Source organism: Mesoplodon densirostris, chromosome 13, assembly GCF_025265405.1.
Source record: "Mesoplodon densirostris isolate mMesDen1 chromosome 13, mMesDen1 primary haplotype, whole genome shotgun sequence".
Classification (NCBI taxonomy): Eukaryota; Metazoa; Chordata; class Mammalia; order Artiodactyla; family Ziphiidae; genus Mesoplodon; species Mesoplodon densirostris.
The window spans coordinates 7,996,104-8,008,343 of NC_082673.1; the positions used below are offsets into that span (position 1 = coordinate 7,996,104).

Below are 12,240 nucleotides of genomic sequence, written 5' to 3' on the forward strand. Positions count from 1 at the left end.
ACTCTTGTCCAAACAATTAAGCTAGTTTTCCCAGGCCCTTGCGGAGAAACATCAAAAACAAAAAACAAGCTTCAGAACTTTAACATCACTTCAATTCTATGCCCTTTGTGGGGGGGGTGTGTGTGTGTGTGTCAGACAAACGTTATTTCACTGCATGGTTTTTAAATGCAAGCCTGTTACTTGGCCTGGTGCTTTTTCTGAGAAGTAGAACTCACCTGTTACCCAACTGGCATGGTGGCCACAGAGCCGCGCCCTTGGGCCAGCACCTCCTGAGCCTGGTGGCGCAGAAACAGTGGGCAGCGGTGAGAGTGAGGAACGGCGGCCAGACGCCCTCTTCTCCTCCACTGAGAGGGAGTCCGCGCCACTTAGAGCTTCTCAGACACTTAGGAAGGAGGTTTGCATTGCTGGAGCCTCACCGCTGGGCTGTTCTGGTCCAGCTGACCATAGAAACACCACAGCATAGTGTGTCACATGTTACAGAGGCCATGGGACCCTTCCTGTGGCGTAGTTCCACCCTGAAGACTGGAAGGTGGTCAGTATTCGATATGTGATGGGAAGCTATTTCACATTAAAGTTCACATGGCCGGTTGGTTCAGTCTTCTCATTCTTTTGGCCTCTAGTGATTCAAAATGCATTTACAATGTAGGTGCTGTCAGAGTGGCTCACGTTCATTTGTAGCTGTTAAAGATTCTGGGCATATGGCAGATCTATTCTAAGGACAAAATGGAAGCAGAAAACCAAAGGTTCAAAGATGCCTTCAGATGATTTTTAGACGAGATACTTCACAGTAATTAAAAATTTTTTTTCAATTCTAAAATTTAATGATTCTTCTGAGGGACACACTAAGATAAGTTATTATATTTCAAAATTCATTTTATTTAACTTAGTAATTATCTTCACTGCATATATATTATAATGGAAATTGTACAAGTCAGAAGATTATATGATTATCCTAACGTTCCTGTTTTATTCCTACATCTGAGCATAATTGAGTAAGCTGTTTCAGTGCATTTATATAAAGTAGTATTTATTCGTAGAGTCACATACTATCTTTTGGAACATTTGATAACCACTGCTTTGAGACTGGCACGTGCCGTCTCTCTTGTTCTCTCTCACACTCTCACATCCCTGCCACAGAGGTGATGGATTAACTGTATCAGTATAATCCAGAGTGTATTTTGAAGAGCACTTTTATTCAGGATATTCTTGGAAAAAGAATATCTTTTTCCTGTATGGCACACTGTGTCCTATTCCCCCTCAGAGTGTAGTAAGGGCTTGGAGAGTTTTACAGTAAAGAAAAATGCTTAACTTTGTTTAACCCGGAATTCTCAAAACTCCCGTGACCTGAGTCTTCTTTTCTTGGAACACGTCTTAAAATCCTAAACGTAGAAAATGTTGTTCTATACTTTCTGCCTTCTCAAGTCGTATGACCAACAAGCGTGATGTTGTTCATCTTTGTGTCCATAAAAGTATTCACTCAATATTTTTTTCCTAGAAATTGTCTTTAAAAATGAGCTGAATAAAACTAACTGATCTATGAAAGGCTTGAACTTGAGGCCGTGACTCTGGTACCAAATTTAGTCAAGCAGAAAATATTCTAATCCTTTTTTTTTTTTTTTTTTTTTTGCGGTACGCGGGCCTCTCACTGCTGTGGTCTCTCCCGTTGCGGAGCACAGGCTCCGGACGCGCAGGCTCAGCGGCCATGGCTCACGGGCCCAGCCGCTCCGCGGCATGTGGGATCCTCCCGGACCGGGGCACGAACCCGCGTCCCCTGCATCGGCAGGCGGACTCCCAACCACTGCGCCACCAGGGAAGCCCAGAAAATATTCTAATCCTTGATTCTTTTCTTAAGATTATTTCTGTACGTATTATTTTGTATCAAAGTTAAACATTATTTCAGTTGACCATTCAAACTAACATCTGTTCATCTTGATCTCCTCCCCACAAAGCAGGTTTTAAAAGCCGCTTGTGATGCATTTTTGTGCCCTCTGTCGCCCCATCCTGGACGTGGTTTGTTGCTTGGGCTGGTCCACGGAGGCAGGAGCCCCTGGCCAGCGTGTGTCTCCCCTTCCGTCCCAGCCTGGCTGCCTTTTTTCCAAGAACCCCCCTTGGCATCAGCCTGGGTTCGGTGCTCCGTTCTCCCCCGGCAGGTACCAGGGCTGCTTGGTTTACTGTTACGTCCTCAACTGTCTGTTGGATGAATAAATGAATTGGGCACCAAGTATTACTGAGCGGTCTTCTTTTTATCAGTGTCATTGACAAGAAAAAGATGTGAAAATCTCAGTGGGACTTACTAAACGTTCGCTAAATGATCTTTTGAACCCTGGTACACTCCTTTGGCTGGAGATGGAGCTGCAGGGTTCATATTGGAATTCCTTTTGAGAAGAGTGCGGAGGGGTTGAGACCCTGTGGGATCCTGGAAAAGTAAATAGAAGTGAAGAAGGCCGGTAGTAGGAACGTGTCTCCAAAGTGATTTTTTAAAAAAACCCCAAAACTGAATTGTACTTTTCAGTCTTAAATGACTACTTAATATTTGTATTTTTACAAGCCACTTCAATCCTAGTGGAGCGTGTTAAGCTTGTACCTGTCGTCACGTAGCTGGCCTGCCGCTTCTCCCCCAGAATCGGCGTTTCTCTGAGCTCGCGAGGGCCTGTCTCCCTTCAGCCTCATTTGTGGGGCGGGGCGTGTCTCCTGGACGTGCCATGTTACTCTCATCCAGTTGGTAGTATCTTTTCCTTATTATAAAGTAGTGTTTTGATTTTAGATGTGTTCGTGTCACCCAGTAAGTAGAATGTTTGCCCAGAGACGTCCTGTATTACAGAATGGTGTGGGTTTGCAGGGATTGTTCATACTGGAGACATTGCACACTATTTGCTCATTCATGGTGCTTGACCTTGGAAGCAGGTTGAGGCTGCAAGACTATAATTAAGACAAAATATGGTTAAATAAGATAGCCTTTAAAGTCAGAAAATGCTGGTTAATGTTGGAGGGAAAACACAGTGGAGATGGATGAAAAGTGTCTTCTTACACATTGTTTTTATGTTGTTCTGACGAAGGCTCCTGAGCGTTTTGGGTCACGTTTGCTTAAAGGTAATGGAGGGGTTGGCCTCGCCTCCCCGGCCCCTCTCCTTTGGTTAAATTTACATCCTGTCTACTCTGCTGTTTTATATGAGGCCACTTGTTTATGTGTTTGTCTAATTTATATGTTACGAAAAGTGAAGTTAAGGCTAAAAACAACTATCTTTAGTTTATGGTAATTTTTTGGGCAACACGCACCTTGGATCGTTTTAATTTATTGTTCAGCTATCCGTCATTCTGTTTCAGTTTCAGAAGTCCACGCATAGTCCTTATATATTCCATAATGCTCCAAAAGGCATATGGAATTATGATAGCAAATATGTCAAGCAGGAAGTCCTAAAGGGTGTATTTAAAAATACCTTTGGTGTCTAACATTCTCTGCTTTTGCCCTAGTAAATGAGAGGTATGAGGAATGCCCTATATGGTGATATCAGATGTTAATGGCATTGATTACCTGTCAGGCAGTGGGAATTGATGGGAAATGTCCGCTGTAAAATTAAATAGCATTAGAGAAGACTGTACCATGCGCGGGGCGTTGGGAGGGGAACGGCGGGCCTGGGAGACTTTGTCAGGGTATTACTGTGAGCTCCAGGTTTTTTCCCCACATGATTAAGGCAGGCCATCTGTTCTTTGTTAAATGTTTACAAAAACAGCTTTTCTCTAAAAGATTTAAGGAGATGTGGGCCTGGTAAACACTATAATATTTCCGAGCACCTTTCCACCCTATTTCAAACAGTACCAAAACACAATTCTGCCGCATATCAAACAGGACTACTATCTTTTTTGTATTTGGTCTTTACATTTTTTTCCTTCCTATGGAAGATTAAATTTTTAAGGGATACTAATTTACGGCTTCATGTATTACTGAAAGGAGCATCCAAAATGATTTGTGTGCTCAAGTGCAGATAAATTTTCAATCGTCTGGTATCATGTGTTACATGCTTTTTCTGATTCACAAACGTGGACCAGGTATCTCTCATCAGAAGCTGGCATTTGGTTACCGGAGTTAATGCCATGCAGGTTAAAGAAAGGTACACATGCAGAAAAATGGCACAGATGAACTGGTTTGCAGGGCAGAAATAGAGACACAGATGTAGAGAACAAACGTATGGACACCAAGGGGGGAAAATGGCGGGGGGTGGTGGTGGTGGTGGGATGAATTAGGAGATTGGGATTGACATGTATACACTGATGTGTATAAAATAGATAACTAATGAGAACCTGCTGTATAAAAAAATAAATAAAATTTAAAAATTAAAAAAAAAAAAAGAAAGGTACACATACCTGGAATTACTTCACCGTTCTAAGCTGTAAGCATTGTTTACTGGTAGACTTTCCTCTTTCCTTCCCTTTCCAGGAAATGCTTTTTCTTCCACCTCCTGAGAAATAGCTTGTCCCAAATAAGTTTGATCTCTGTGTCTCTTATGAAAAGACTTGGCTTTTTCCTTTTTTACTTACATTAGGAAATAATATGTAATAATAATTCTACTTCAGCAACTTAGGTATAGTAAAACCGTTAAGTCAGATCCCATGAATTCTCAGCGAAGGCTAATTTGGAGAGTTCCTTGGTTGATGTTTGTTAAGCATGTCTATGAGGGAAAACCCGGGGGCAGGTGAGTGGCTTTTCTCAGGACCTGGTCGGTCGTGTCACCCCCGGATGGACACTGCATCCATGTGCTCATATTCTCAGTCTTCTGCCCTGGCTTCTCTCTCCTCCTGTCTGTCCTTACTCTCCTTCAACATCTTTCTTTCTCAGCTCTGACCAAGAAAGGGCAATGTGTATTTTAAGATTTTCTCATACCGTAGGATTTTGGAAGAGACTTTGGAAATCATCTAAACCAAACACTTCATTCTGCAGATGAAGAAGGAGTGAAATGATTTTCCCCAGATTATAAAGCTCATGGCAGGGCCCAGACTAGAATTTTCTCTCTCACCTCACAGTTCTGGCTCCTTCTCTTACACTAGTGCAGATGGAGAACTGAATGTAGGTTTCTTCAGTAACCATAGTAGGTTTTATTGGGAACAGGAAAACCAGTTTCTTTTCTGGAAGTGACTTCTTTTTCAAAATGTTTCTTTGGGTCACTGAGCACTTTGGAAATAGAGTGAAGCCTGCGGCACCTTTCCTAGGAGGATGCCCGTGTGTGAGGTTTTAGGAGCCGGACAGAGTCAGAAGAGCACTGGATTTAGGAAACCTAGATTCAGATGTCACCTCTGTCCCCCATGGTGTGGCCTTGGGTAGCCACATGGCCTCCTCCATCATCAAAAAATCTAGAAACAATAAATGCTGGAGAGGGTGTGGAGAAAAGGGAACACTCTTGCACTGCTGGTGGGAATGTGAATTGGTACAGCCTCTATGGAGAACAGTATGGAGGTTCCTTAAAAAACTACAAATCGAACTACCATATGACCCAGCAGTCCAACTACTGGGCATATACCCTGAGAAAACCATAATTCAAAAAGAGTCATGTACCAAAATGTTCATTGCAGCCCTATTTACAATAGCCCGGAGATGGAAACAACCTAAGTGTCCATCATCGGATGAATGGATAAAGAAGATGTGGCACATATATACAATGGAATATTACTCAGCCATAAAAAGAAATGAAATTGAGCTATTTGTAACGAGGTGGATAGACCTAGAGTCTGTCATACAGAGTGAAGTAAGCCAGAAAGAGAAAGACAAATACTGTATGCTGACACATATATATGGAATTTAAGAAAAAAAAATGTCATGAAGAACCTAGGGGTAAGACAGGAATAAAGACACAGACCTACTAGAGAATGGACTTGAGGATATGGGGAGGGGGAAGGGTAAGCTGTGACAAAGCGAAAGAGCGGCATGGACATATATACACTACCAAACGTAAGGTAGATAGCTAGTGGGAAGCAGCCGCATAGCACAGGGAGATCAGCTCGGTGCTTTGTGACCGCCTGGAGGGGTGGGATAGGGAGGGTGGGAGGGAGACGCAAAAGGGAGGGGATATGGGAACATATGTATATGTATAACTGATTAAATTTGTTAAAAAATTTTACTTCTTTTATGAAAAATGGGGGTAAATTATCACATTTTGGTGTGAGTTCAGGTGCACACACTCCTGAAAGCACCTTGCTGAGTGTATAACATGAAGCAGATGCTCAGTAGAGGTGAGTTGTATTGGAATCTGATTTGTAGCCCTTTGTGGGTGGTGAGTAGCAACTCCTGGGCGCCTCAGCAGACCTGGACCTGGGCTTTCCTGTGGCTCCTCTTTTGGGGATCATGTGTGAGGGGCGCAGTTCTCAGTTCTGTCACTTGCATCCATAACTCCTTGGGTGCGTTCTTCATCTTAGCAAGTCTCTGTCTCTATGGAGCTCTCCGGGCTGGCATGGGGATCGAATGGTGTCCGGGCATAAAGTGCTTACTTAGCACATGCCCAGCACATGGTAAGACTGTTTAGTACATTCTTGTGGCTGTTATTGCTGTTGCTGTTTATATTACAGTTACTATTTAGTGTCTGGAGAAGCATATGAAAAAGGCAGAAAATGAGTGACATTTGCAGATATAACATTTTCAAGTATTGCATTGAATTGTAAAGGCTCATTAGATGTTATAGTTTACAGTGGAGACAGATGGTCCCCTACCCCTGCCCTGATTTGTGTCATGACCACTCAGCATCCCATCCCAGGTGTTGGGATTCTCCACCATATTTAAGACCATTTCTGGGTATGGTCTTAGTGGATGCTGAAAATCTCCTGCAAGGCATGTCAAATTGACTATGTGGGGGCGCTTTCGCTCTCGCTCTCTCGCTCTCTCGCTCTCTCAGTGAGATTTGGAAATGTAAAGCTTTAATAACTTAAGAAAAACATTGTCTGCGTTTTCTATCAGTATGAGAAATCTAACCAACCCAAAGTCATTAAGCTTGTATATGTGCTTTTAATTTGACATTTAAATCAGAAATGACCTGTACTGTATAAGATTTACGTGTTTACACTCAGATTTCAAACTTTCATGGTATCTGATTCTTACAATGCTCAGTAGACTTGTTCTTTTTAAAAGTGACTTGATTATATATCTTTAATTGGAGTTCCTGTTCCTGCATGGGGAAAATTCCACTTGAATTCCATCTTTGTGTCTTAGCTTTTGCTGCTGTTTTGTCCTTCACCATTTCCTACCTAGGTGCTAAGAACATGGAAAGTGTCTTCAGCTGAATGAGAAATTTTCTTCCACCTGAACAGAAGTTTTTACTGTATTACTAAATTGCCCTCTTTATTTATTTAAAAGCTTTCCTGTTGAAGAAACCTATTTTTTTTTCTGGATGAGAGAAAATGATAGGTTTCACAGATGCATAGTTGGTTAAGTTTGCTACCTTGAGTGTAGTGTAAGTTTCAGAAGCATCAGCCACTTAACTTTCAGTTCCTTTCTTCACTACGAAGAATGATAAACTAACTTCAATTCCTATTTGTGTCTCTTAGCATTCTCCATCGGAGCCCTTTCTAGAGAAACCAGTGCCGGATATGACTCAGGTTAGTGGACCGAGCGCTCAGCTAGTGAACAGTGATGATTACCTGCTGTCAGTAGAACAGCAGCCGCAGCAAAAGAAGAAGAAAAAGAAAAACAACCACATTGTTGCAGAGGATCCCAGTAAAAGTTTTGGTAAAGATGACTTCCCTGGTGGGGTTGATAGCCAAGAACTACACAGGAACTCACTGGATGGGTCCCAAGAAGAGAAAAAGAAAAAGAAAAGGCCGAAGGCAAAAAAAGATCCCAAGGAACCGAAAGAACCCAAGGAGAAAAAAGAGCCCAAGGAACCCAAGACCCCGAAAGCCCCTAAGATCCCCAAAGAGCCAAAGGAAAAGAAAGCAAAACCTGCGACGCCCAAACCCAAATCCAGCAAAAAGTCAAGGTAGGCTGTGGGCGGAAACAACCACCCCCAGACACAGTAGGGACACAAGCACAGCAGTCACAGCCTGTGGAATGGGGGTGGGGGCACGGGGTGGGCATGGGGCACTCGGACATTTGTCCTCATTGCTGAGCTGCTTTTTCTCATACCCAAACCGAAAAGTTAAGGTGTTCATGCATTCTAAGATTCAGGACTCAATGATTATGAACTGTTGATTCGGTTGGTAGATTCTTTAGAAACGTTACTGGATAAAAACTGTCTATTATTTTAAAATCCCTTTCTTGTATTTTTGTGAAAGTCTGTCATTTAACGAATAGGACCAAGTTAGCAGCACAATCATTTGTGAGCTTAGACCACCGACCTCATTCTCAGCGACGGTGCCCAACTGGGTAAGAAGGATTGTAGAAGCAAAGCGAGTCACTGTATTTCACTAGGCTTTTCCGTCCTGCTTCCCAGAAGTTGAAACGGGAGAATGAATTCTCGCCGCTTGGCAGGCGGAGTAAACCTTCCAGGGGCAGCGTTGAAATCCTAGTGGGCAACATGGGAGAAATCAAATAGCAGTTACCCATTAGATATGCACTGGAGAATAGCATGGATTTTAGGTCCTAGGAAATAGCCGCCTCCACATCATACTTCCCCTCTGGTACTTCCCCACCAACTCTCTGACCCCCCAGGAGGCATATTTATTCAGTAAGAAAAGCTGAGAGGAGAAGACATTGAAGGCTAATTTTTTTCATTTGTACCGAACATTTCTTACAACTGTTCTGAACCAGTTCCAAACATCTGAATCTGTTTTTCAGAATGTGGCTCATGTTAGAAAATATAGTTTCCAGATGGAAGTATGGTCAGACTTGGTTCCTCTGAACCTGTTTGCGGACGCAGGAGAAAACATGCTCCACCTCCTCCCGCCATGAGCGAATGCCCGCTTGTGCAGGGCGCATGGCGTTCCACCCCGAGATTGACATGCTCCACGCGGGCTTTGCGAGCTCGCTGGCCTGGCAGCCCTGGGCTTCTGAGCTTTCTTGTGTGTCAGGAGCAGGTACACAAAGAAGGGTGGTTTCTGTAATTAGAAAGATGCCGCAAAGTGAGAGGACAAACTTGGATTTTCAACTTCCTGCTAAAAATATCTAAACAACCCAATACATTATTCTGTAGTGTTTTGAATCATAGACATTAAAAAAACTTTTGTCACCAGTACTTTTTATGGTACCCAAATAACTGAATTACAGTTGGCCCTCCACAAAGGACTTGAGCATCTGCAGATTTGGGTATCCGCCGGGGTCCTAGAACCGATTCCTTGAAGATACTGAGGGACCACCGTATATTCAATAGCTCAGTCTTACAGGTAACTTAATATTTGCATTCACTTATAGTGTCCTTTGATGCCTCAGTGTGTGGTCTCTTAATTGAAAGCCATTAGGTTTTTCTCCCATTATGAACACTCCTCTAACCTCAGAATTTATTATAAATTCTATTTTCATTTACTTAAGCAATATTTTATTAAGGACTTACTGTTTGTAGGTGCTGTGTTAAGTCTTAGGGATGTGAGCCCAGAGGACGGTTAGACTTTCAGTCTGATTTATGAGGGGGTTTTAAAAAATACATAGTTGCATAAGTCTGAGTATTGCGCTTTTGGTAGGAGGAAGCATGTGCTTTATTTCTCCTAAGGAGAAAGAAATCAAAGCAAAATCTTAAAAGAATGTATTTTTTTAAACAAACTTATAATGTGGCGCAGTGGTTGAGAGTCTGCCTGCCGATGCAGGGGACGCGGGTTCGTGCCCCGGTCCGGGAAGATCCCACGTGCCGCGGAGCGGCTGGGCCCGTGAGCCACGGCCGCTGAGCCTGCGCATCCGGAGCCTGTGCTCCGCAATGGGAGAGGCCACAGCAGTGAGAGGCCTGCGTAACGCAAAAAAAAAAAAAAAGAGTGTGTGTTCTGAAGAAGTTTTCTGGAACTCAGATCATATATCACCAAAACTAACTGTAGCCTCAAAATACATCTGTCTTAAGTTTTTATCTTAATTTTTTGAATTTATTACCAAATGGTAAAAATTGATTTAAAAACCCCCACTGTATCTTGGATACTTATCATAAATTTCCAAATATATTCTTTCAAGCTCTCAGTCTACCTCAGACTGACTCTATCTTTATTTTTTTCTTTTCTTTTTTTATAAATTTATTTATTTATGGCTGCGTTGGGTCTTCGTTGCTGCACGTGGGCTTTCTCTAGTTGCGGCAAGCGGGGGCTACTCTTCGTTGTGGTACATGGGCTTCTCATTGCGGTGGCTTCTCTTGCTGCAGAGCATGGGCTCTAGGCGCGCAGGCTTCAGTAGTTGGGGCACACGGGCTCCAGTAGTTGTGGCTCATGGGCTCTGGAGCACAGGCTCAGTAATTGTGGCAAATGGGCTCAGTTGCTCCGCGGCATGTGGGATCTTCCTAGACCGGGGCTCGAACCCGTGTCCCCTGCGTTGGCAGGCGGATTCCCAACCACTGTGCCACGAGGGAAGCCCTGACCCTATCTTTAAAAACGTACTTTAGCACACCCTTACATCCTGTAGGATATGTTGGGACAGATATTAAATTGCCCTGTTTAACAATGGAACTTACTGAATTTTCCTAATGACCATAAACAGGTGTTAGGAACTTGGGGCATCAAGTCCAGTCGTTCCTGGGCCCCCCGCCTCCTTGGTGCAGGTGCAGACTCTGCCTTTACCCGGTAGGAGACCCTTTAGTGCAGGCCCATCTGTGCCCTCAGCTGCCCAGCCTGAGGTGTGAGTCTCTGTGCAGGGTGAGCAGCTGACGTGGCTGAGTCTGAGTGATAGCTTTGCGCTGGAGTCACACACTTTTGGCAGGAGGAAGGCGCGTGATTATCTTCTCCTAAGGAGGAAGTCTAGTACTTTTTTTCTCTTTATTTTTGCTTTTTTTTTTTTTTTTTTTTTTTTTTCTTTTTGTGGTACGTGGGCCTCTCACTGTTGTGGCCTCTCCCGTTGCGGAGCACAGGCTCCGGACGCGCAGGCTCAGCGGCCATGGCTCACGGGCCCAGCCGCTCCGCGGCATATGGGATCCTCCCAGACCAGGGCACGAACCCGTATCCCCTGCATCGGCAGGCGGACTCTTAACCACTGCGCCACCAGGGAGGCCCTTTATTTTTGCTTTTGACTAGTAGTCTCAGTTGATGGCTGCTGTAGGTGACAGTCGTTTTTCCCCGAGTGGTGTGAAAGTAATTGAGGGGCGCCCTTCTTTAGAGCTTGGAGAAGTGCAAGTGGGAAGGGGGTGCATTCAGGAGGGCCACTGAGAGCATTTGCAGCACCTCTGCTGGCCCTCGCGACTTGACCTTGGAGGGCCACTTGCTGATTTAGGATGAAGTGTGGTGAGGATAACGCCTGAGAGGTTTTCCTGTCGTGGATGTTCAGATGGGGGTGGCTGTCCAAGAATATGGTAACTGAATAGAGATTGTCATTGAATTAACCAGCCAACCCATTACTGTGTTGAGCTACAGTGTTTCAGGTGGTCAGGGGAATGGAGTATCTCAAGTTGTGGTCTTGTTGTTCCTCTAAGTCTAGGAAGGAAAAAACATCCCTGAAGCAAGGATAAGTAGATTGCACACAGCTACATGTAAATTCTGAATAGCATAGCAGAATAATTATGTAAATTGAATATGCAGTGATGAAGGTAATAGGAGGTTTGGGTTATGTCAGTGCTGGGGCTGAATTGCCAGAGCAGGTTGCTTTAGGCGCTGGAATACTGCAGTGGCAGTTTTGTTTTGCAGAACATTATGTGATACCAGTTATTTCCATCCTTGAATAAGTTAACTTGATGAATTTGTTTATACAGAAAATAATTCTCCTACAGAGGGCTGAAACAGAGGGGATAAACAGAAATGGAAGGAAACATTTACTGTAGAACTACTCACATCTTTCTTGTTTGGCCCTCTATGCCTTATCACTGGTGAGATTCTCCGAACAAACGTGCTGCCCTTTGAGCGGCTGGTGACGGCAGTGACCCGCTGGGGGTCTACATTATGTCCACACAGGAGAGAGCTGGTTTTGTGTCATTCACATACTCACAGTCATAGATGACATGAGAAAGGTGGCTGTCATTAGTGGGGCTGATTTTCTTTGTGTGCCTTCACGGTGTCCTTCTCACTACCTGTCATCCCTGAAAGCCACTGAGGCTTGAATTTGTGGCCATTCCCAGCAAAGTGGCCCTTTTGGCAACCAAGATATAATTGGGTCTGTCTTGCCTATGCAGGAGAACCTAAAAGAATCTGCCCAGAAGCTGTTATATA

At 43.9% G+C, this 12,240-nt stretch overlaps 1 protein-coding gene across 4 annotated transcripts in view; it reads left to right on the forward strand.

The window, feature by feature from the left end:
- Nucleotides 1–12,240, forward strand: part of CHD7 (chromodomain helicase DNA binding protein 7) — a 182,577-nt gene that overhangs the window by 93,107 nt on the left and 77,230 nt on the right. For all 4 annotated transcript variants that reach the window (XM_060116501.1, XM_060116504.1, XM_060116505.1 and 1 more), the window contains exon 3: nt 7,528–7,958. In XM_060116501.1, the coding sequence (XP_059972484.1) occupies nt 7,528–7,958 (431 nt within the window). The remainder of the gene's footprint in view (nt 1–7,527; nt 7,959–12,240) is intronic.